The sequence below is a fragment of the Hoplias malabaricus genome, chromosome Y (genome assembly GCF_029633855.1).
Source record: "Hoplias malabaricus isolate fHopMal1 chromosome Y, fHopMal1.hap1, whole genome shotgun sequence".
NCBI classification, from domain to species: domain Eukaryota; kingdom Metazoa; phylum Chordata; class Actinopteri; order Characiformes; family Erythrinidae; genus Hoplias; species Hoplias malabaricus.
Genome location: NC_089820.1, coordinates 87,066,872 through 87,093,284, shown reverse-complemented (window position 1 = coordinate 87,093,284; position 26,413 = coordinate 87,066,872). Strand labels below are relative to the sequence as shown.

Here is a 26,413-nt window from a genome sequence, read left to right as displayed (position 1 = left end):
TTGTTTTAGATTTTTATATGCGATATACTCTGTTTAATTTGTCTGTTTACATGAATAAGCTTGACCTATTTTGGACATGGGGCGGCACGGTGATGCAGCAGGTAGGTGTCACAGTCACACAGCTCCAGGGTCCTGCAGGTTGTGGGTTTGATTCCCGCTCCGGGTGACTGTCTGTGAGGAGTGTGGTGTGTTCTCTCTGTGTCTGTGTGGGTTTCCTCCGGGTGACTGTGAGGAGTGTGGTGTGTTCTCTCTGTGTCTGCGTGGGTTTCCTCCGGGTGACTGTCTGTGAGGAGTGTGGTGTGTTCTCCCTGTGTCTGTGTGGGTTTCCTCCGGGTGACTGTGAGGAGTGTGGTGTGTTCTCTCTGTGTCTGCGTGGGTTTCCTCCGAGTGACTGTCTGTGAGGAGTGTGGTGTGTTCTCCCTGTGTCTGCGTGGGTTTCCTCCGGGTGACTGTCTGTGAGGAGTGTGGCGTGTTCTCCCTGTGTCTGTGTGGGTTTCCTCCGGGTGACTGTCTGTGAGGAGTGTGGTGTGTTCTCCCTGTGTCTGTGTGGGTTTCCTCCGGGTGACTGTCTGTGAGGGGTGTGGTGTGTTCTCTCTGTGTCTGTGTGGGTTTCCTCTGGGTGACTGTCTGTGAGGAGTGTGGTGTGTTCTCTCTGTGTCTGCGTGGGTTTCCTCCGGGTGACTGTCTGTGAGGAGTGTGGTGTGTTCTCTCTGTGTCTGCGTGGGTTTCTTCTGGGTGACTGTCTGTGAGGAGTGTGGTGTGTTCTCTCTGTGTCTGCGTGGGTTTCTTCCGGGTGACTGTCTGTGAGGAGTGTGGTGTGTTCTCTCTGTGTGTGCGTGGGTTTCCTCCGGGTGACTGTCTGTGAGGAGTGTGGCGTGTTCTCTCTGTGTCTGCGTGGGTTTCCTCCGGGTGCTCCGGTTTCCTCCCACGCTCCAAAAGCACACGTTGGTAGGTGGATTGGAGACTCAAAAGTGTCTGTAGGTGTGAATGTGTGAGTGTGTGTCACACTGTGATAGACTGGCGCCCCCCCCAGGGTGTGTTGCCACCCAACACCGATTAATTCCAGGTAGTCTCTGGACCCACCGCCACCCTAAACTGGATAAGAGCTTACAGACCATGAATGAATAAATACGCATCATTATCAATTAATTACAAGCTGTAAATCTGGAATTTAAGATCTGTTTATATGAAAATCATAGAAACACATCTGTGCCTTATATCCCATAGAAAATACTGTGCTTGGAAACACAGCACTGAATCTCCCCTGTTCAGTGTGAAAGCAGCTAAAAAAAGACTAGGTAATACTTTTAACTTAAAACTACAACTTTAAAATCATTGTGATGCTTACTTTCCTGTAATAGAGAGAATAGAGCCACTATCACAGCTACTGTGCGCTCAGCACTGCAGAAACAGCACTGTGTAACTTGGAGGAGTGTAGGAAACCGTCTCCTCTCTCCTCCTCCTCCACACAGATTTCAGGATGCTGCTGTAAAAGCCAGTTACACCCTGCTACTGTAGAGGACTCCGGGAGCAAAAGCACAGAACTCTTACTCTGTTTTTTTAGACGCAGTGTTAAACTGTAAACACGCCGGGTTAGTTATATCTTAATACTTTAATACTAATATATATTTGTAATATGTGACACAAAACGAAGCTTTTTCCAGAAGGGCGTGGGCGGGGCTTGTTCTTGCTGCTCGGCTCTGATTGGTGGAGCTCTGCGGAGGAAGCTTTCGCCTGACAACCAGCGCAGAGAGAGGGAGGTAACGGCGGCGCATCGACAACAAGAGAGAGAGAAAGAGCGAAGATTAACGGGATTAAAGAACACCCAGGAGCGCGACTGGCAGCACGGCCCCACACCCCCCGGAGCACGGCAGTGTTTTGTGTTTATGTAGACGTCAGGTGAGCTGAGGGCCTATCTGTATGTCCGTTATTCCTGTGTGTGTGTGAAGGCGAGGCTGGGCTGTGTTCACTCCTCCCAGTAAACGTTAGCCGGGCGCTAGTTAGCCTCCTCTCACAGAGGTTAATCTGCGCAGCGCGGACACAGAGGCGTGTTCAGAGAGAGCCGGGATTTCTCCGCTGACTTCAGCGGGCCTGCTGGTGTTTACACGCCTCGGTGCTGCTCGTAAGGTAGGAGTAAGCGCCCTTCTCCGGGGAGCTGAAGCAGGGCTGGGGGAAACGTGAGTAAGCAAACGCACCGGATTACGACTCCTCTCAGCTCCCCTCAGATGGGTGGGACACCCCGGTGCTTGAAGGAAACCTTATAGTCATATCCTGCTAATATTATATGATATTATTTATATACACAGACCACACACAGCCACCTCCTTGTTCCTCCACCCATTTTTCAGCTCCACTCACCTTTATATATGCGTTTTGTGTCACTGTAATCACAGAATGCAGCCCCTCTGTTGTTGGTGCGGGTGGATCAGACACAGCAGTGCTGCTGAAGTTTGTAAACACTGTCCAGCAGCAGGTGAGCTGTGCACAGTTTGGGCTGGTCTTCTGGTCCTACATCAGTGGACCTTGGTGGCTACACGGTTTTAGACGTGGACTGATCTAGGTCCAGCCGTGACACTGAGAATTATAAAACTCCAGCAGCGCTGCTGTGTCTGATCTTCAAACACCAGTGCCCCATGTCAGTGTCAGCAGTCCTGAGGATGATCCCCCACTGTGATAGGTCAGGATCTCTGGTGGGTCCGGTCCAGCGAGGAACAGGGTCCACACACGTCTCCTACACGATGAGCAGAGCTGATAAAGTTGATGTGCTGTTATTGCTCTCGTTTGACTCAGATTTACCTCCTAAGAATGCATTAAGTGACCGTTTTCTACATTAGCCACAAAACTAGTGTACGACGTGCTCAGTTGGGCTCGCACTTTCTCTAAAGCACCACTCATTGCTTCAGAACTCCATTATTGAAGAAGGGATGGAATAGTGATTAGTAAATTAGGATTTCTCATAAAGGACTTTCTCATAAAGTCACGTGAATGATTTGACACAACTCGATACTCCATCAGAGGACGTTTACACATTGACAGAGGCTGTAGGTTGTTGGCCAAAGGAGAACAGAAACCCAGCTAACACCGGTTATCCATTTAGCAGCTCCTCTGAGCTCAGCTCAGCCCGGATCTGTGAAAGAGATTATTCTCAGAGGCAGGGCTCGTACTCGGCTGGAATCGTTCTCATCTCGGCCCTGAGTATTTTTACAAGAGTAATTTTTAATAGAGCTGTATGATCTTTTCAAATAACACAAGCACAAGAAGAAACACATTCTCCCTCCTGTCTCCAAATCTCTATACTTTCTACTTTATCTCTTTCTCTTCCTTTCTCTATTTGTGTGTGTGTGTGTGTCACCCTCTCTCTCCCTCCTGCGCTCTCTCACATTCCTCCTTTCTCTCCTTCTACTCCACTACAGCCTGCCACCATGACGGCAGAGGAGACCATTAATGTAAAGGAGGTGGAGATCATTAAGGTGATCCTGGACTTTCTGAACTCTCGGAAGCTGCACATCAGCATGTTGGCTCTGGAGAAAGAGAGCGGAGTGATAAACGGACTCTACTCGGACGACATGCTCTTCCTCAGGTGTGAGCTGCACTCACCACGTACTGTACTCAGGGTAAAGTTTGAAATGCTGCAGATGTATCTCTGCTGTCCAGGGGTTTTCCATTGGGTTTGTTTTCTTATGAGTGTAGACTAATGCATGGACGGCGTCGGACCTGTTTCATTTCCAACAACGGTTCTCTCTCTGTCTCCATATTAATAATGTAATGAAACTTGGGGGCACTAGGACCTGGGGGAGCTGCTGCTGTTACTGCACGTCCCTTTGACACCGTGGGCTATGGGTCTGTACTGCTTTCTTTACAGAACACACACACTGTGTAAAAGTAAAAACGTTAACCGATGCCTGTTATAATCTGTAATGAACCGAACTGAAAGCCGCTGAGGCACTAGAGGAAACAGCGTTATGTAGCAGAGGAAACCTGGTTACTGATGAAGGTGAAGGACCCAGTTAAAATGTCCCTGTGTTGATGTCCCTGAGTGTCCCTGAGCTGATGTCTAAGTTCTTTCCTGACGATACGACTGTGTACTTTACAGACGCCTGTAGATTATCAGTTAATAGGTGATCACTGCTCAGTTTGTGTTTCTACCTGTAGATGGATGTTCTGTATCTTGTTAAAGACATGTGTGGCTATGAGGCAATTGACATACAATGTAAGGGTTAAATAACCAACAATCAATAGCAAATTCATCTTAGGAACCAAGGAAATCCTCTTAAACTTCTTTAGATTGATTGTTGTTTCCTCCATTCTTCAAAATATATCAGAAATCATCTCATTCCAGGACTGTTTTAACGTTTGTAAAAGATGCTTATTTACATTGTGCCCTCTTCACGTCACAGTGTTGCTCCTGCGTTGTTGTTTTTGTTGCTCTAATACACTGTGGGCCTCATAATGATATGATTAATCAAACTGTTTGTGGACAGTCTTTCTACTGACTGAATTCACCTAATTTAATGTGTACTTAGTTATTGCTGACGTGAGTGTCCCATTGCATCCATTATTATATAATCTCTAAGCACTGGCCAATAACATCCAATAGAACAGGACAGGAGGTAAACAAGGCCACACTTTTCTGTGCCAAGTGTGGTTCCACTGTGTTCTCTGGAGTGGCGGGTTGGAGGGGTTGAATGGGGTTTGTGATCCAACAGCAGCACTCTTCCAGCGCGGAGTACAAACACTAGCCAGTGGATGGATGCTGTTACTGCGCACAGATTTACATATTTCATTAAAGTAGCAGTTTTGTCTTTGACAGGAAACGTTAGAAGTGTTTTAGGAACAAAAAACTATGGCTTCTATCTTTAAAAAAGTGTTACTCGGTTGTAGCTGATTAATTATCCACAGAGTTGTGGGAGGTTAGGGAGGAGTTTAATTTTGAAGGAAGCTTAAAGTGCAGTTTTAGTGAAGGACAAGACTGGTGGTGTGTGTGTGTTGGTGTGTTTGTGTTGGTGTGTGTGTGTGTGTGTGTGTTGGGGTGTGTGTGTGTGTGTCTGTGGCAGTGCTTTTACAATAGCATCCATTCATGCCGTTCACCCTGATCCTGTCACTGGTTGTAGTGTAGAAGGAAACAGAGCTGTGAACAGACACACTGCGGTGTGTGAGGGTATTGTGTGTTTACAGGGAGTGTGTTGCTGAAGCGTTGGGAGTTTGAAGGTTCTCCAAATTCAGAAAATTCCCTGATTGGACGGAATGGCTCATCTCATGTTCCAGTTTAGAACCCCTAAGCTCCTCTTTTTGTGACTTGTGAGGAGTGTTTGAGGCGCCATAATCAGACACGGTGCACCCACAATCGTATTATGTGACATTCATATCATGGACATTTATTTTCTTAATAAAAAGCTTTAAAAAGTAACAAAGCCAAGTGTTTTAAACAAACAAAATGTGTTATTTTATAACTGATTGACTTAAAAAAAAAAATAATAATAATAATTGTGGCATTTGGGAAGGTTTTACTTACCTTTCCAGCTTTAATATCTCAGATGAACTTGTTGGGCTCTAAGTAACCTTTTAGGACTGGTCTGGCAGGTTAGGAACTGTTATGATGAGGTGTCAGCTTATATAACACTTCCAGGGAACAATAAATTCTCTGCAACTTTATATCTAACACTTAGCAGCTGGCTGAGGATCTGAATGTGTCACCAATGTTATGTGATGGCGAGGGACGTTAAAGCTTTAGCCTCTATCACCGTAAATAGTAACTACAGGAGGTCCTCGGGTTACGTCAGAGTTAGGTCCTGAGTTACGATGTTTCGTGGTTACGACACATCTCCCATTTACTGTATAAAGCCTTGTTTCGACGTAAGTGGTTTTGCGTCGTAAACGTCGTAACGTGAACTTCGTGTGTGGTGTGCGCGGCGTGGCGGAAGAATACACGGTTACACGGCTCGGGACCGAGGAGGATAGGATCAGTGCTTACAGTATGTTATTTACGTACAGTATCTACGTATGTTCCGACTTACACCGAAAATCGGTTTACGACGCGATGTAGGAACGGATCAACGTCGTAAGTCGAGGACCCCCTGTACACGAATGAGTCTCGGTGTATTTGTAACGTGTAATTTGTAAATCCAAATTCAAACATTCTCTTACGTTTTACACAAAAATGCTCTGAAACATAGTTTTTCACGTAATGTTTGGACTATTACAAGGCCTTATGTCCTCTTTTCGCTCTCAGGCAGCTCATTCTTGATGGACAGTGGGATGAAGTGCTGCAGTTCATTCAGCCACTGGAATGCATGGACAAATTTGATAAAAAACGGTGAGCTGTGTCTCCTCTACTGTTCTCTTCCTATTTTATTTGACTTACAACATTCATACAACACAGAGTCAGACTCGATTCTAAACATCTGTTGGAGTAATAATGTTATATTAACTCAGTATCCGAGGCACCAGTGTGGCCCTAAAATCATTGTGCGTTCCTATTGTGCTTTGAAGCTTCTGATATTATAAATGAGTTTTAATGTCACGTCAGGTTCCGCTACATAGTGCTGAAGCAGAAGTTTCTGGAAGCTCTATGTGTGAACAATGCTATGTCAGCTGAGGATGAGCCGCAGCATGTGAGTACTACAGCCTACAGAGTTAATAATACTGTTGATGAAGTGTGTCTCTGTGTGATATGATGATAAACCTTTTCTTTTGGGTTGTTAATATTTAACTAAATGTTAAACCCAACAAGTTGATGGAAATTACAGAAGAGTAAATCACAGATTTATGTTGGGCTTTGTCTCTCAGTTCCATAATGCTGGGATCAGACTACACGATATCGCTATCACGACGTTCACCGTGTCCAATCAGAGCTGTAAACTGGTGCCGTGTCTTGGTAAAGAGACCGGGGACTCTACACGTTTGACACGGACCGTTCTTCGTTTGCGTCGTTGCGTGAGTTCAGTTGTCGTTAGGAGGCGGGTCAGAAACTGTCAATCACGATTACAGATGTGTTGTGCATGACGCTGGGGTTTTGTTCTGAAAAGATGAGAAGAAAAGCGAGAGGGGGCCGTTCCACTGACAGCTGCAGCAGGGCCTCCCTCTCCCTCTTCTTCGTGTTTACAGAAGTGAGGCTGACAGCGCTCTGACAGTCTCCTATTGGTCATCATCAGGAACATGGCCCGTGTCAGACTGGGCCAATAGGTCTGACTTTACCTCGGGAGTTGTGGCGTGTGCCGCACTCCACAGCTGCTCCTCGCCCCCGACGCTCAGATTCAGCGGGTAATTTGTCAGATACGACACTATTATGTCGAGATCGGGCTGAGTTTGAGTATTCTGATCCCGGCACTAGACGTACCTACTCATAATTCCCTGCCTGTCATTGCCGTTCTTGCCTTTTGCCTTTTTTTGTCATGGGTTGTGCTGTATTTGGTGTTGTGTCATGTCTTTGTAAAGCACTTTGTGGCTTGTGTCTGTGAAAAGTACTGTATAAACACATTTTACTTACTTATTTACAGATAAATCCCTTTTATATTTTAAACAACAGTCAACACTGAGAGTGAAGACCATGAAGACAATAAACACACAAAAATGTAGAGGTGTAGCTCTTTGTCTTTTCTTCTCTCTGGTCCCAAACAGCTGGAGTTCACCATGCAGGAGGCTGTGAAGTGCCTCCATGCCCTGGAGGAGTTCTGCCCGTCCAAAGAGGACTACAGTAAGCTGTGTCTTCTCTTGACTCTGCCTCGCCTCACCAACCACGCAGAGTTTAAAGACTGGAACCCCAGCACCGCACGAGTCCACTGCTTCGAGGAGGCCTGCGGCATGGTGGCCGAGTTCATCCCAGCTGACCGCAAGCTGAGCGAGGCCGGCTTTAAGGCCAGTGGAAACCGCCTGTTCCAGCTGCTTATTAAAGGCGTCCTGTATGAATGCTGTGTGGAGTTCTGCCAGAGTAAAGCCACAGGTGAAGAAATCACAGAAGGCGAAGTTCTACTAGGGATCGACATGCTCTGTGGAAATGGCTGTGACGATCTGGACCTCAGTTTGCTCTCGTGGCTGCAGAACCTCTCCCCCAGCGTCTTCTCCTGTGCCTTTGAGCAGAAAATCCTCAACATCCACGTGGATCGCCTGGTAAAGCCGGCCAAAGCGGCCTACGCTGACCTGCTGACTCCGTTAATCAGCAAACTGTCTCCATACCCGGCCTCTCCCCTGCGCCGCCCACAGTCAGCAGACACCTACATGTCCCGGTCACTCAACCCCGCACTGGACGGCCTCTCCTATGGCCTCTCAGGCTTGGAGAAAAGGGCAGGGAGTGGAGCCACAGATCCAAGGAAAGCCTCGCCTATGTCCCACTCCTTCGCCAACTTCCAGTACCCTGGTGGTCAGAACCTGAGCCGCAGTCTGATGATGGAGGAGTCTCAGTGCCACAGCATCTTTGAGGAATCACCTGATAGGTAATGTATTTGTAATGTTCGGAATTTTGTTTCAACCGCTCTAATGTGTTTGCGAAGCCCCAGTGTCAGTAAATGGGTAAACAAACAACTCCCAAAAGTGTCTGGGTCCGGTGCTAGGCTTTCTCTCTCTCTGCTCACGGCAGAGAAACGCCATCTGGAGGTTTTTAGACAACGGAGAGACTCCAAACGCTGAAAAGCACCGACCGAGATGAGGATGTTGCTCTATTCCTGCTCCATAGGGGGGTAACACTGACTTATTTTTGCTGTTTCACATCACTTAAGGTGGGAATGTCTCTAAATTCAGACGACATATCGCATTAGCGAAAGTGCTACAAAACTAAACAACTTGAGTTACAAACGAGTTTCTGTGGGAATTCAAACAGTGAATAAAATCTTACAGACAAAAACTTCGACCACATACAAACTACATCCTTTTTTTCCCCCTCAAACTTAATGTTCCACCTTAAAAGATGCGGAGCTTCTGAACGTAAACAAACCAGAGAGAAGAGCATTTACCCACAATCATCGATGTCCCCTTATACCCTTTATTACAGGATAATAACGTTGGTTAAGCAGATGTCCCCAGGTTTTTACCATTATACTGTACCTCAGTGTTTCACAAAAAAAGTACATTCCCAAAGTGCTCTGAAATATTCTGAAGAAATTTACAAAATGTTATTTGTGATATTTGTTTCCCCTGCTGTAAAGTAAATGTGTGACCTCCCAGGTAACGTATGAAATGGAATATTATGGGGTATCATGGTTGGAGGAGGGGAAAAAGTACAGAATCACAGTAATGCGTGTTAAAATCACAGTGAAGTCATGGTTACTGAGCTGCGTTCAAAATAACGGAGCTAACAGGAATATAATGTGCATCAAGAATTGTTTTCTGATTTCAGTTAGAATAAAAATCTTATCAAACTGTGGTGTTCGAATCCTAATCCCAGTGATGTTTCATACACATTGTAAACAGTGAACGACTTGCTTTGTGTGAACACGTTTGATGTAGAAGTCTTTGCTTAACAGAGCTGTCTGCAGACTCCTAGTAATTGTACGGTTACTGCTGTGTGCGTGTGTGTGTGTGTGTGTGTGTGATAAGGACACAGTCATTTGTAATCTGTAATTATAATGTGGGCGTGAAGGACAGAGAATATGAATTATAATTGTGGTGATTGTTATAAACAAGGATTGTAATAATGATAAGAGTAATGTGTTTGTTGTTTGGTTTTCAGCTCCAGAACTGATACTCCCTCTGATAAAATGATGAGTTCAACAGGAGCCCAGAACTCTCGCCCTGTCCCTGCCCCCGGTCAGGACGCTCCATCTCCCTCCGAGAAGAACGAGGTAACTGTGTCGGATCCTTTGATTGGGCAGCTACTAGACTTTTGTATGTCACTCGTGTGGCGTTCAATCCGAAAGGTCTACAGACATATGAATTGGATTTGAGAACAAAGCATTTTGTAAAACTGATAGCAAACATTTAACAGTGAGGAGAGTTGTCAGCCCACCTCCCCCTCCTCCTCCTGCCCAGATGCGAAGCTCAACAAGGCTGCCAAGGTGAGGGAAACTGAACCTACGTGAGTTTAAGACAAGTTTAAGAACGTGGGATCTTCATAATTAAAATTAAAGTGCTGTAATCAACCTGTTTACACAGAAAAGTGTACAGCATTTCACTAAAACCTGTGCTAGAGAAAGGCACAAAAGTGAATGAGGAGCCACCATTTTCTTCCCAGTATTAAAGTCTAGACAAGGAACTGTCTTGTGATTTTGTTGCTTCCAATCTTCCTCCATTTTTCAAATACATGGGCAGTGTTTCCTCTCATTTTACTCTGTCTCGGGTCACGGAGATTTTTAGAAGGATGCCGAGGCTTTTAAGGAATAATCTAATGTTATCTGTATTCGCTTGGTCACCTCCATTGCTGCAAGACGCTATCTCTGTGGCAGCTATTGAGTCTAGCTTTCAATCTGGGGGTGTGTGAACTGCACTGTGATTGGACAGAAGGAGGGATCACAGAATAGAACACAAACAGAATTCCGCTCCAGAAGAGACGCTCCTGAAATGGCACTTTTCCACTGCATGGATCCTACTCGACTCGCTTTTCCTTTGGGCAAAATTGTACCTGGTTCCTGGAACTTGTTCCTTATTTTGTCTCTGCTCTCGACTGGTACAAACGAACCGAGCAGATACTAAAGGTGACGTGTAAACCTTGCCCAGAGAGACTTGTTTACACCGCGAAATGCAGACCACCAGCACAAACTCGCCACTTGTAAAATCAAGTTACAGCAGAGATCACGTTTGTATTCGACTCGAAACAACAGCTCGTATAAAAACATATGAAAAGCTATTTTAATGACAGATATCGCTTTACCTTCTTCAATTAGGATCAGTAACATTTTTCCTACAATATATCCCTGTGGAATAACCAGCCACATACATTCTTTCACATCTGACACAAACACACACCCAGCATCAGTAGCCTGGCAACATCCAGTTGAGAGCTCCGGTGGGACACAGACGGGACAGTAGAGGCTGCATTAATCATCCAGCCCAGGACTGCAGCAGAGTTATGAAGCAGACAGTCTGCAGCACACACACACACACACACACACACACACACACACCCCAAGCAGACACCCAGGTATAAGACACACCTGTACATGCCTTAGACTGAGAGCATGGGGCCATTTCAGGTCAAGCCACTGTCTGCTACACAACAACAAAGCAATCTAATGATATTTATTCTATTTCTCAACATACACACATGAATACACACTTATTTATTGATCTTATTGGTCTTTTTCTGGGAAACTGAGACGTAATGTTTTGCCAAAGGCAGGGCTGAGAAATAGTGTGCAGTGTGGTATTCCAGTATCTTTTTTTTCCTGATCACTAGCAAAACAACTAGCATCGATTCAGTGACCTCTCCCACTCTTTGTTCTTTTGTCTCAGTTTTGTTTGTGTTTTAAGTGTCTGACAATTACATTAAAATCAAAATGAATGTAAAATTAGTAAAACAGTGTATGAAAAGATAGGTGTTAAACCAAAAGGATCTGTATTGACTCACACATTTATGGTGTAATAATGTAAACAGTTAATGACAGGATCTCTCTCTCTGTCTCTCTCTCTCTTTCTCTCTCTCTCTCTCTCTCTCTCTCTCTCTCTCACTCACTCTCTCTCTCTGTGTCTGTCTCTGTGTCTGTCTCTCTCTCTCTCTCTCCGTCTGTCTTTTTGTCTGTCTCGCTGCAGTTGAGAGACTCCACAGAGCAGTATCAGGAATACTACAGGCAGCGACTGCGTGTGCAGCAGCACCTGGAGCAGAAGCAGCAGCAGAGACAGCTCTACCAGCAGATGCTCCTGGAGGGCGGAGTCCAACAGCAGGAGACCCTGCCCAACGCAAAGCACAACCTCACTGAGACCTTTCTTAACAGGTTAGACACAAAGGAGTCATTTAACAAACAAATAGAACACTTTTGAAGATTGTTAAACGGTTTATTTTATATTTGATAATCATTTGCGTTTGTAATTTAATGCTCTTAAAGATGTAGTTCATGATTTTAATCAAAAAACACTGTATAAAACTCTGAGGATGTTTCCTTTCCAAGTGATGCTCTCTAGTCTGGGTCCGGTGCTAGGCTTTCTCTCCATCTGGAGGTTTTTAGACTACGGAGAGACTCCAAACGCTGAAAAGCACCAACCGAGATGAGGATGTTGCTCTATTCCTGCTCCATAGGGGGGACTGTGGATACAGGATACCACCGAGGCTCTAAGGATCCTGAATGGAACTAGTTCGACATTCAGAGTTCATTTGGTCGAGGTGCAGTGTGAAACATACACACTGTTGTGTTCTTTTACTTGAACATATCCTCACCAAGAGTCCCCCTTTTTCACCAGCCACTCACTGGAAGCGTGATATTAAATCAAACCCAGCTGTAATGGGGATGGAAGCTAATTGGCTCTTTTATCTTCCTCCTCCCCCTGGTGTACAGTGATGGGCACAGGTCAGAAGACTGTTCAGGGCCTTTTTCAGTAGTGTTTCTGAGAGCTGTGATTGATAATCCTGATTCTGAATGAACAGAGAGTGTTTCCAAAGCAGAACAGGTTCCACAGATTCTGTCATTATAATAAACTGCTGTCAATAAATAATGCAGGGAGTCAGAGGGGGAGATGGGGGAGAGAGAGACATTCGTTCAGTGAGGTTTTATTGCTGTAAAGACACCTCCTCTAAAGTTCATTAGTAAGATGTTGTTGTAGTTTCGTCTTATATTTCACAGTGATATTGACGGCTGGTGATTAGTCGTTTTTTCTGAAAACACCAGCTACATCTTTATTTGAATTTTCATGTTCAAGGTTCCAACTAAAAAAGAGATGAATCTTTTTTCCGTTTCTCGTTAACAGCTCCTTGACAGATAGAAAATTAAGAAAAATGTGTTTTTCCGACCGTGGAGCTTTTTATTTCTGCTGTTTATCGGATAGTGACAGTTTGGGCAGCTTTTCTTTTATAAATTGGTTATTTTTTCATGTTTTTCTTTGATCTCTAATGGTCTTTAATGTTTTAATCTGAGAAATATCTGCTGTTCCATGATTAACTTAAATGCCAGTTCACTTGAAACTTAATTAATTAAGAGTTTAAAAGTGAAGAAATGAGAACTGTTTCTGCGTTTAAATAAAATAAGAACAGAAGCACAGAACTAAGGCTAAGCTTTTTTTAAACCTACACAGACCTGCAGCTTTTAGGGCTTTTCAGAACAGGACTGAAAGGTGTTAACGGTAACATTGGTAATGAACAATACTCACGTGGTAGTATTCTTTTGTGGCCTGAGAGGGAGAGAGGGAGGGAGGGAGGGATGAGTATCTAATGAAAGGGAGATGAAGAGGAGAAAATGAAGGCCACCTGGGGTGTCCAGATGGTACACTTAGAGTTCAGTGATTGGGAGGGTGTGGAGAATCCCCAGGGGAGAACACTTCAGTACATGCACAAATATAAGGCCATATTAATGTAAACAGCCACACCCCTCACACCCAAACACACACGGATCCGGTTCTCTCGGTAGATCATGACATGAGACTAATTCTATCAGTAGGGTTTCTTTTTTAAACGTTTTAATACAAATAAAAAATCGAGCTCTATGTGAAAAACAGAGGTCAACATGAGCTGATGTTTCTTTCACTCCAAGTGCAAATTTACCAGGTCTCTCTCAAACACCATGACTCATGAATGTGAGTTTTTCCCTTTTCCCATTATTTTTTACAAAACAAAAATGCTTTACTCGTAGTTTTCACTTCCTAAACGCCTCAAATTAAAATGAAAATCCTAGTCTGGAGATCATTTGTACTAAAAGCTTTGTACTAGATGTTGGAACATTGCTGTGTTTGGTTGCATTCAGCTGTAAGTAAATTAGTGAGACACTCTTCCATGGTTTAGATAGTCCTAGATAGCCCAGTTATTTACACCACACTAGAGAAGTTACATTGAAGGAAACATCTACGATCGTGGGGAAATTCTGTTCTCTCTGGTTTGTTGACGTTCAGAAGCTCCACGTAGTTTTTATTCATTGTTTAATTTTCCACAAACATCAGTTTTGTAGTGCTTTTACAAACGCAGCCAATGCCCCTGAGCTGGGGAACCGTCATTTAGATGTTTTCCTGAATTCATAGCTGCATTTGCATCTTTTAACCACAAGTGTGTCTTGAGCTTGTCCAAACTGATCACAGTAAAAGTGCACATAAGTGTGTAGAGTGTGTGTAGATTATCTTTAATGCAGTGTAACGGCTGATGAGAATTCAGGAGAGAGATGTAATGCCTAGAAGTATTTTCAGCACTGGTTTAGGCGTCCTCTTCTCTGCACTCACCCTTTTGTCTGTCCACATACAGGTCCATTCAGAAGCTGGAAGAGCTGAATGTGGGAATGGATGATTTGGGAGAGGAGGTGCAGGCTCTGTCTCTGCAGTGTAATGGCAGAGGAGGAGAGAATGGTGGAAATACAGGGGGTGCCACAGATGGCACGCAGCCTCAGGGAGGGGTGGGGCTCTCCAGCAGCACTCCTCAGAGACCAGGGACGCGGGGGGCTATACACACACCCACTGAATCCCCTGTGTTACCCCAAAGGTGAGATCAAACCTCACTGCTCTAAAATATTAAAATAATGGAAATGACATGGTCCAGAATGATTTATTAAATATATGTACAACCTGAATAACACTCAATAACAGTGATACAAAAAGGTAAAGGGGAATTCTGCATAGATCAGTACTCGTTCTTTTGGAGGGAACAGTAACTCGTCAGATATGACAACACAAATGTAGTTTTAAATTTGCTTTGGAAAACCAACTGTAAAATGGAATAACGTTTTAAAATAACCAAGGACCACGATACCCTCCCCTGAGTTCTGCTCCGATCAGTTTAACAGAAACAACAGCTCGGTTCTCCTCTTAAAATACTTAAGGTACATTTGTAATATCTTTCGTTTAAACTAGCATTTATTTATTGCTGTTTATCTGATAGAATTACACACAAGAAAAAGTTTTTTAAAAATGTAATACTATAAAAACTGGACTATATTTAATACCATATTTGAATCCCAAAACCTTTTGAGAGACACACAGAGAACACACCACACTCCTCACAGACAGTCACTCGGAGGAAACCCACGCAGACACAGAGAGAACACACCACACTCCTCACAGACAGTCACCCGGAGGAAACCCCCGCAGACACAGGGAAAACACACCACACTCCTCACAGACAGTCACCTAGAGGAAACCCACGCAGACACAGGGAGAACACACCACACTCCTCACAGACAGTCACCCGGAGGAAACCCACGCAGACACAGGGATAAACCCGCCACACTCCTCACAGACAGTCACCCGGAGGAAACCCACGCGGACACAGGGAGAACACACCACACTCCTCACAGACAGTAACCCGGAGGAAACCCACGCGGACACAGGGAGAACACACCACACTCCTCACAGACAGTCACCCGGAGAAAACCCACGCGGACACAGGGAGAACACACCACACTCCTCACAGACAATCACCCGAAGGAAACCCACGCAGACACAGGGAGAACACACCACACTCCTCACAGACAATCACCCGGAGGAAACCCACACAGACACAGAGAGAACACACCACACTCCTCACAGACAGTCACCCAGAGGAAACCCACGCAGACACAGAGAGAACACACCACACTCCTCACAGACAGTCACCCGGAGGAAACCCACGCAGACACAGAGAGAACACACCACACTCCTCACAGACAGTCACCCGGAGAAAACCCACGCGGACACAGGGAGAACACACCACACTCCTCACAGACAGTCACCCGGAGGAAACCCACGCAGACACAGGGAGAACACACCACACTCCTCACAGACAATCACCCGGAGGAAACCCACACAGACACAGAGAGAACACACCACACTCCTCACAGACAGTCACATAGAGGAAACCCACGCAGACACAGAGAGAACACACCACACACCTCACAGACAGTCACCCGGAGGAAACCCACACAGACACAGAGAGAACACACCACACTCCTCACAGACAGTCACCCGGAGGAAACCCACACAGACACAGAGAGAACACACCACACTCCTCACAGACAGTCACCCAGAGGAAACCCACGCAGACACAGGGAGAACACACCACACTCCTCACAGACAGTCACCCGGAGGAAACCCACGCAGACACAGGGAGAACACACCACACTCCTCACAGACAGTCACCCGGAGGAAACCCACGCAGACACAGGGATAAACCCGCCACACTCCTCACAGACAGTAACCCGGAGGAAACCCACGCAGACACAGGGAGAACACACCACACTCCTCACAGACAGTCACCCAGAGCAGGACTCGAACCCACAACCTCTAGGACCCTGGAGCTGTGACAGAGACAGTACTTGCTGCTGCACTGTTTTAAATTATTGGATTAAAGATTAAAAATAAGTAAAATAGAAAAAAGTTTTGTCTGCATGTGTGTAGGGGGTTTAAAGTGGAAGAGGTATGGGATGTAATTATGAAGTGCTTTGTCTTGCAGTGGACAGAAGGACAAAGGGGGACAGAATGATGGGAGTCTGACACGCACTAAAACAGCTGAGGTAATTGCAGCAGTTATCACACACTAAACAAACACTCTGCTTCACCGCCATGGTGTTATTAATAACAAGCGGTTTAATGGTAATAGGGCTATAAGGGTTTTTTACTTTGTGCTGTTTTTCCCCAAAATTTAAAATAATAGTTTTAAATTGGAACATCTGACCCCCCCCCCGCTACCCCCATTTATCTCTCTCTCTTTCTCTCTCATCATCATCTGTCTCTCTCTCCTCTCGCTCTGTCTCGCCCCTCTCTCTCTCGCTCCTCATCTCTCCCTCCCTCCCTGTTTCTCTCGCCCTGTCTCTAGAGGATTTGGTGTTAGAGTAATTACTGTTGTTTCCTAATCCTCTCGGCTTGTGTATAACACACAAAGCCTTGTAAGTACCAACAGTGATTCGCACCAAGCTCATTCTGCTCTCCAGTTTTTAAAAGGTTGGTAAAGACAAGGGAGAACTGGATGCGTCTCTCTAAAGAAATGTTTTCATTACATTACATTACATTACAAACACCCAGCTTAGGACATCAGAGCTGTGCAAAAATAAATTAACCAAAGAACCACATGGAACCGGAGACAGACCGGAGAACAGTGCACACACTATTTTTTCATATCCTATTTTTTTCTTATGGTCTATAATCGAGCCCCACTGACTCCACCCTGTGAAGAAAGAACAGACAAAGGAAAGGGTGGGCCCCAGCTAGAGTGTGACATCATGTAATGTCTAGACTTTACACAGTGTGACTTTATACTGAAGAAACTGATATACATTTTTATAAAGGGTCATGACTAGAGATGATGAACATAATGGTGATACTGGACACCTGTTTTTGATCAGTAAATCCAGTCATATCTAATACTGCATTCAGAATTCAGCGTGCTTAAATATTGCAGCTGCGCACACAGCCACCTGGCCATGCAGTTGTGAACATGTGACGTATGGGTGACTGTTTATTTTTCTCTTCACAAGGGAGAGAAGTGTAAGGCGAAGTTTGTTGCGGTGGGAACTCTGGAGGACACTCAGGCTGTGCGTGCTGTGGCCTTTCATCCTTCAGGGGCTTTGTATGCTGTGGGCTCCAACTCCAAAACCCTGCGTGTGTGTGCTTACCCTGACACACTCGACACCAGGTACACACACCCAAGCAGCACGTTTATGTAAATGAGAGCTAGCTTCATCTACATCGCTACGTTTTAGACAAAAAAAGCAACTATGTCAGTTCCGCGATTCACTGGATCCACCTCAGAGCTCTGTACGCAGAACTGAATAAGTAACTTGTGCCAAAGAGGGTTTACTATGTAATGATTTTGGAAGGTGTACAGACTGTTGCACAGGTCACATGGTATGTAAGTGTAATGGGGCTGGACGATTCGGACAAAATTTATATCACGATATTTTTCAAAATTTCATAGGTTCGATATAATCCCAGAAACATGACATCACCATTAAAATATTAAATTAGGGCTGGACGATACGGACAACATTTATATCACGATGTATTTCTTAATTTCGATTATATCGATTCAATATAATTCTGAAAAAACTGCCAAAACAAACAAGACAGAGGGAGACAGAGAGTCATTTGGCCAGGGGTGGCCATTAAATAACTCTGTACAGCTAAATGTAGATAAGACTGAAGTCTTGATTGTTGCACATGAAAAGATTGCCCCAGTGGTTAAACAAAATCTTGGGCTTCTGTCCCCTGCTGGCCACTGTAGTCTGCGTAATCTGGGTGTTAGATTTGTTCAGTCTTTGTTGTTTGACTCACATTTTAAACAGCTGGTGAGATCTTGCTATTTCAACTTGAGAAATATTAGTAAATTGATGTCTGTAGTTTTAAACGCAGAAGTAGAGATGAGATGATTGTCTCTACTCGTGAGCGATTGCAGGCGATTCAGAATCGCACGGTCTCAAGTTACCACTCTGTTAGCATCTTTACACAGGCTTCCTGTTGAGTATAGGATTCAGTTTAAACGTCTTACACTTAGAGAGCGTTACATGTCCAGACTCCTCTGTCTGTGGTTGTCTGCTTCATCTGTACGTATCAACACGTTCTCTTACGTCGAGTCGTTTAAATTTACTGTCTAAAGACTTGTGGAGATCAACCGTTTAAAGTCCATTTTCTCATGTGTTTCAGAAAGTGATACCGATCGCAGTCAGTAAATTTATTTACACCTAGAAATGCCATGAACCGGTCCATTCCAGACTAGAGCTTACACTAGCGCTAACTCTCCTGTTTATTCTTCAGTATGATGTTTGTTTTGTATGTTTATGAAAGTTACTGTTATGATATAGTGTGTGTGTGTGTGTGTGTGTATCTCCCTCTAGTGGTTCTAGTGCGACTAAGCCCCCAGTGGTGCGCTTTAAGCGGAATAAGCATCATAAAGGTTCTATCTATTGTGTGGCGTGGAGCCCCTGCGGTCAGTTATTGGCCACTGGCTCCAATGACAAATACGTCAAAGTACTGCCCTTCAACTCTGAAAGCTGTAATGCTACTGGTGAGCACAGAGACTCAGGTCTTCTCTCATTTTTCTCATAACTGTTATCTGAATTTAAACACTATTTTATGCTTGTTTTGTTTTACTTTATTTCTTCGTTCCTTAATATCTACTCGCCCTTCATTTGATCCTTTCCTCTCTGTCTGTCTGTCTGTGTCTGTCTCTCTCTCACCCGACCCTCCCTCAGGTCCTGATCTGGAGTTCAGTATGCATGATGGGACTATTAGGGATTTGGCGTTTATGGAAGGTCCTGAGAGTGGAGGCTCTATTTTAATCAGCGCTGGAGCAGGAGACTGTAACATCTACACGACGGACTGCCAGCGAGGACAGGGTCTACACGCTCTTAGTGGGCACACAGGTGGGTCCTAAGACAGACAAACCGCAAAATCCTGTTAGTGAGAACAACAGTTATTGTACCACGAGGTCTGTCTGCAGTCTGCAGCGCGCACTCAAAATTTAAAAGCTCTCAGCTAACTGTATCTTCTGTCCCTCAGGTCATATTCTCTCTCTGTACACATGGGGAGGCTGGATGATTGCATCCGGCTCACAGGACAAGACGGTGCGCTTCTGGGACCTGCGTGTGCCCAGCTGTGTGAGAGTGGTGGGCACAGCCTTCCATGGCTCAGGTTGGCCTCCAACTCATAACGACATTTATGCAGTAGCTTGTGCAAAGCTGTAAATGTGTAGTAGGATTGAGTCTGGAGTTTATTCTATTTTTATTCTTATTCAGAAAGCATTAGCTAATATTTAACTGATGTTTCTGTAACTATATTAGCTTTACAAAAACAGCGTCCTGAAGTACTTGTGCCTTTAGGCAGTCCAGTAGCCTCGGTGGCAGTGGATCCAAGCGGGCGTTTGTTGGCCACAGGGCAGGAGGATAGTGCCTGTATGCTGTATGATATCAGAGGAGGACGGATGGTACAGACGTACCGCCCCCACAGCAGTGATGTCCGCTCTGTTCGCTTCTCCCCTGGAGCACACTACCTCCTGACTGGCTCCTATGATGCAAAGGTCATCGTCACTGACCTGCAAGGTAACATACCACACCCCATTACACAACGGCTGTGTCTGAAACCGACGCCTTGCTGCCTGCGTGTCCTCAGTCAGTGCCTCAGAAGGCAGCGTTTAGACGCGAAGGCACCGTAACAGAGTCACGTTTGACACACGCATCCAAGGAGCGACACGTCACGACGTTGTTAGGATACAGAGAGCTGACTGCGTTCACGTGTGATACACAACACACACATCACTGTTTATAACTGAAATAACATTCAGAAGGAACACGATAGAAATGTTAATAATAATACAGTGTGTGTGAAGAGGACGCAGCAGCGCAGAGGTCTGACGATCTTCTAAACCCTCTATATTCTGAGGAAAGCTGACGCACAGGATTATGGGAATTCTAATGCAGTGAAGGATGCTTCACAGACACTCGACTCAGACTCGCCTCGCTCCCTCCCTCCCTCCCTCAGGATCCTGCCTCCGTAGGCAGCACTGCAGTCCTTTCAGACACAGCCAGGCTGTCCTTCTCCCATGACTTCTCCCATGGCTCCCACAATGAATCTGTCAATTGTTTATAACCTAGAGGATTTCTTTGTGTGTGTTTGTGTGTGTGTAGGTGACCTCACGAAGCAGCTGCCATTGACTGTTGTAGGGGAGCACAGTGATAAGGTGATCCAGTGCAGGTGGCATCCTGAGCAACTCTCCTTCCTCTCATCATCTGCTGACCGCACAGTTACACTCTGGACACACAACACGTAGAGCACGCACTGAGCAGCAGGGGGCGACAACACAACACAGCTCACTCTACTCAACAAATTCTTTTAGTGGATCAAAATGTAAATAGTGTGTGTGTGTGTGTGTGAGTATGAGATTGTATGTTATTTATTATTTATGTGCTCTTTCTTTTTCTCCAACAGCATCTGTTGCTTGCTTCCTCTTTGTGAACCTTATGTATATAGTAGCAGTTATATTTGTTACAGACCGCTGTGTGTGACCCTGCTGCGCTCCAGAAAGTCTTTCCTAACATCAGAAAGAAACATAGATTGTTTAATGAAAACAGTATAAAGGACGCTCCGTAAGTAAAGCTCTCCAGCCGCGAGTGTAACTCAGTTTAATGGTTTAGAGATGAATGCATGAGGTTTTAATAGGAAATATCCGTCATTTTCACAGTCTGACCGTTAAGTTCAGAGTTTGTAAATAACTATAGAGAATGCGTCTGTGTAAGTATTTGGCTAATATCAGCAGAAAAGTGTTGATTATAAATCAGAGGAAAAAAGAAAAGATGGTTACACATCTATTCTAAAAACAGAACAGATTTGAACGTAACCTCAACCCCATAATAACCTCAGTAACAATGTGGATGCTCCGTGTCGTACCAGAGAGGATGATGGGTAATTGAATGTGGTCATTTGGAAAAGCTGACAATCTTCACTTTTTGGTTTTTACAATTATTTTAGAAATTTCTAGATTGATATTTCAGTGCGAGGCTGTTATTTATCAGTTATACGTTACATCTAACTTTATATAAGACGAGGAAAGGTTAAACTAGTGCGGAATAATAAATCCATGGACACTGACAGGAATGTTAATTATTGTAGAGAAGTGCAGTGCTAAAGAAGCACATGTTCTAACAGTAAATTTAAATGATCTTACACTTGAACACATTTACACCGGGACTGATATAAAGATATTATTAGTTGAGATATTTATCTTGATCCTCAATGGGATGAGTGTGTTCAGGGTGTACTTGTTATAAACTTTGGTCTCAACCCAGTCCAGCATTTCCTGCTAATACTGGTCCAATAATGATACTCTAGCTGCATCCCAAAGCTTAAGCCGTTTTCCCTGTCCTTTCACACGTGTAGTTCATTTCCGTGTTGACGTGACTTCTCCGCGTAGGATTTTGCGATGGTATCGTTTCAGTGTCGGCCTCTGGATTCTGAATAAACGACGTCTTGCTCGGCGTTCAGATACTAATCACAGTCTGGTCCCAGTGAGTCAGAGGACTGTATTTATTCCTGAAATCTGTGTGATAGTGTAACTCTAACAACGTTCACTTTATGTGAATATTACTTAAAGTTGAATTGCGATAAAAAAAGTTCTAAATAATTCCAAGAATAATCTCAGAATTATTCTGACTTATTCTCCAAATTGTTCTGACTTTATTCTCCAAATTATTCTGACTTTATTCTCAAAATCGTATTAAAAATGTGTGTATATTTATTTTATTTAAATGACTCACAGGCGCTCACGCGGAAGTTACCCAGAGCTTCTGCTGGGGGCTGTCAGGTTAAATCCAGGTAATGTCTGATACAACTGTTAATGACATTTACATTCACACATGCAGCTCCTCCAAGTAATGTCTGGAGAAGTTCTGGGTTACGGTGCATGTGTGAGAGGGGCTCTAAGACGTAGGCTCTACCAGTGTCTCTTCTGAAGTGAAGAATCATTTCATTCACAAAGCCAGACGCTCTAGGTGTCTCCTTCCTGTCCCCGAGTTCCTCTGCTCTGTGCGTGACGACCCCAAAACGTGGTGGAAACTGAATTGTCCAAATCAGAATTGTCTTGCGCTCAAACAGTGCTGACGTTTATGTGAAGTCTTTAAAATTTCATGCTGAATTTTTCAGTTTTATTTATTTTTAAGTTTCCCAACACAGCCATGAAAAGGCGAAGCTTTCTGGCGACTCGTCCGTCTGCGGCTGGGGCCTAGGCTTTGAGACGCAGCTTCTGTATCAGATCACTGCCATTTCTAGATTCAACTGTACAAGTACCTACAAAGCACATTAGTTAAGTTAATTAGATTGAACTACTTTTCTAGGGATATGTGTGTGTGTGTGTGTGTGTGTGTGTGTGTGTGTTTCAGTTGTTTTTTTTATTTTATTTGGGGACACACGGGAATACACCCTGAGCTCTAAACAGATTCAGTCTAATGCAGAATTGTGGACACACTTTTTACACTTTGTCTAAATACAGGCTTTGTTGTTTTCTTTAAAGGCTAAGCACCACTTAATGGACCTCCATGAATATCTCACATTATTGTAGTTACTGACAGATATAAGTATGAATTAAAATGAAAAGAGCAGCTTAATTTGCTTTAAAACTGACAATTCGGAAATTCTCGAACGCGACCGTGACGTCACTGGTGGACAACAGCTGAACAACGCCGCGGTAAAACACCGTTATGACTGACTGTTATGACAGTATCTAGCTAAATAACCAACATTATTCATGACAATAGCCTAGCAATAAGCTAAACTCAAATGTAGAGGTACCGTTATTCTTGTAAATGTGATCGAAGTCGAACTCGAATTCATCCGACACTATAAACCTCCGTAATGCAGCTACGTAGCCGAGTATAATCTGAGACACCGAGTTTAGCGAGTCAAGCTAACGTTAACTAACACCAACTAAAACAGGCGAAGTGAGTGTCCTCATCTTTGGGCCATTTGGGTCTTTTAAACCTTATTCCTTGAATTAGTAAGAAATAACATGTTTTTCTGACTATCAATAAACACAAGTTAGGAACTCAAACTCCACTGTATTTATTTGTTTGACACTTTCATAGAGCTGCTGCTTAGCCTTTAAGTGAAAAGTTCCTCGGTGCCCAGGAATCACACCCCTGGAACCACACACTGCCCTGAACACATTTTTCAGTCCTCCCAACACTTAAAGAGAGAAAATCTACGACTGTAGCTAAGCGCAGTTGTCTCCGTTGACCGAAATACTCCAGATACCTCTGCCGTGAGCAGAGAGAGAGAAAGCCTAGCGTACCGCACCGAGACGCTTTTTTTTCACTCATTTACACATTAGACTGGGGAGCAGCAAATTCTTCTGAATGTTATAAAAATGTTTCTTGATTACAATCGTGAACTTCACCTTTAATATGAACACGTCTCATTTAAAAAAAATAATTAGTGAGATTGTGTGGGTGTGTGTACAGAGCAGTGTGCCACCAGCGTCAGAACTGGGAAACACTACAGGGAGCAAATTCTGCTGGGTTTAGTGCAGTTTATTCAGTTTATTCACTGAACATATTCTACAGCATATTGTTCCCGTGTTAATTTCAGCAGATAAACAGAACGCTTTAAAATGTGTTTTCTGTAAAGATTTTACACTTATTTTCACTTAGAAAACAAACAAAACCTAAAAGTTGTCCACGAGGGTCCACACATTTTGCTGTTGACTGAAGCTAATGAAGGACTTCTTCAGCCGTCTCTCTCGTGAATAGATGCTTGCTAAAATGTGCTGTGTTTGCAGAATGGTGCCTTGAGTCTTTTCTGTATAATATTTCTGTAATGTTCCCCTCCCCCTCAAACAGAAGTCCATTCCCACCATTTGAATAAACAATTATGAACATAGCCTCGCGTAATTATGACTTGCTAATCTCCTAATGATGAGACCTAATACACTGTATGTTCATTATTATGAGGTCGTAAGTCATATTTATGGGAAAATGATAGCATTTCTCATTGTGATTTGTGGCTCGATGTATTTTCCTCAGTGACAGAAGCAGGCCTCAGGGTCAGTGTCACCGAGGTTTGTGCTGGTCTCGTTCCAGTGTTCAGTTCAGTTAAAGCCACTGGAGCTGATGAGCACACGTTCCATGTGACATTCAGAGATAACTTTCCTACTGCGTTATCTCTGAGCGTCTGAATCTGGATCCAGATTCTCACCGAAAACAGCTTCTAAAGTATATTTTGCTGCTGATAATGTGAAACCAGAGAGACACTCGTCTTAAATATCGTGGTGTATATTGCTGCAGAGGGTACAGTGTATATCCATGTGCTTGTTGTACTGCACTATGTATTTGGCTTACGCTAAACGGACAAAAACATCCATTATTTGTTTGAATTAGTGGCTCTTTATTGTCTCCAAACTTTGGCCTGAAAGAAAGCATATTTGACTGCCCTTTACTGCCGTAACAGCTTCTGCTCCCCTGAGAAGACTTGACACTAAACGTTGGAACATTGCTGTGAGGATTTGGTTACATTCAATCCAAGAACATTAGTGAAGAGCTACTGCTGTTGAGTGATTAGTTCTGGATCACAAACTCCATTCCAGCGCATTGCGCTCCAGAGAACACAGTTCCACTGCTCCACAGCCCAGTGTTGAGGACCCCTTCGTTCCCCCCGCAGACGGCATGGGGCAGTGCATGCATTCGTGAAGTAGCTGCAAATAGCCTCGCTTCGTTTGGAGCTTGTTCTGATCTAAATCTTACCAGACTCTTCAGTTTAAAGGGAACAGCTTCAGTGTGACTCTGATGATGCTGAATACCTCTCCGTCTATCGCCATCTCTCTCTCACTCTGTTTTCCTGCACTTTGTCAAGGGAATGTAATAGATTTTATCAGGATAGACTATTGATTTTATTTATTTCCTTTTTACTGATAGTTTATTTTATATCAGAGGTAAACTAACATCGCTGTATTTATTTAACACTTCAGAACATTAACGTTACTTTGTGGTGTGTGTAGCTTTTTTAACATTTGAAACTAAAGTCATCATTGGCTTACAGGAAAACTTATGTTCCGCTGCTGTACTCTGAATAAAAGCATCATTGTCAGTTTCATCTTCAGGTTAATGATTGTTGTCATTTTATCATTCCATGGATATTCTCCAGTGTACTGTAAAATAAACGCTAAGAACTGAATAATGAATGTGAACAAGTGCATCATTTTGAACAGTCTGTGAGGAGTGTGGTGTGTTCTCCCTGTGTCTGCGTGGGTTTCCTCCGGGTGACTGTCTGTGATGAGAGTGATGTGTTCTCCCTGTGTCTGCGTGGGTTTCCTCCGGGTGACTGTCTGTGAGGAGTGTGGTGTGTTCTCCCTGTGTCTGCGTGGGTTTCCTCCGGGTGACTGTCTGTGAGGAGTGTGGTGTGTTCTCTCTGTGTCTGCGTGGGTTTCCTCCGGGTGACTGTCTGTGATGAGAGTGATGTGTTCTCCCTGTGTCTGCGTGGGTTTCCTCCGGGTGACTGTCTGTGAGGAGTGTGGTGTGTTCTCCCTGCGTGTCTGCGTGGGTTTCCTCCGGGTGACTGTCTGTGAGGAGTGTGGTGTGTTCTCCCTGTGTCTGCGTGGGTTTCCTCCGGGTGACTGTCTGTGAGGAGTGTGGTGTGTTCTCCCTGTGTCTGCGTGGGTTTCCTCCGGGTGACTGTCTGTGAGGAGTGTGGTGTGTTCTCTCTGTGTCTGCGTGGGTTTCCTCCGGGTGACTGTCTGTGATGAGAGTGATGTGTTCTCCCTGTGTCTGCGTGGGTTTCCTCCGGGTGACTGTCTGTGAGGAGTGTGGTGTGTTCTCCCTGCGTGTCTGTGTGGGTTTCCTCCGGGTGACTGTCTGTGAGGAGTGTGGTGTGTTCTCTCTGTGTCTGCGTGGGTTTCCTCCGGGTGACTGTC

The 26,413-nt window shown here is 44.4% G+C and overlaps 1 protein-coding gene across 2 annotated transcripts; it reads left to right on the top strand.

The window, feature by feature from the left end:
- Nucleotides 1-1,760: 1,760 nt before the first annotated feature.
- LOC136679491 (WD repeat-containing protein 47-like) lies at nucleotides 1,761-25,659 on the top strand. Of its 2 annotated transcripts, none has more exons than XM_066658034.1 (15): nucleotides 1,761-1,899; nucleotides 3,414-3,580; nucleotides 6,230-6,313; nucleotides 6,527-6,611; nucleotides 7,618-8,429; nucleotides 9,662-9,773; nucleotides 11,677-11,858; nucleotides 14,303-14,536; nucleotides 16,481-16,541; nucleotides 17,502-17,659; nucleotides 18,858-19,027; nucleotides 19,215-19,385; nucleotides 19,522-19,653; nucleotides 19,842-20,060; nucleotides 20,646-25,659. In XM_066658034.1, exons 2-15 carry the CDS (start codon nucleotides 3,423-3,425, stop codon nucleotides 20,786-20,788), a joined length of 2,721 nt encoding a protein of 906 aa, XP_066514131.1. In that variant the 5' UTR covers nucleotides 1,761-1,899; nucleotides 3,414-3,422; the 3' UTR covers nucleotides 20,789-25,659. The 2 variants fall into 2 exon arrangements, with proteins under 2 accessions (XP_066514131.1, XP_066514130.1); XM_066658033.1 differs by having other exon boundaries at nucleotides 16,466-16,541.
- The last annotated feature ends 754 nt before the right edge of the window (nucleotides 25,660-26,413 follow it).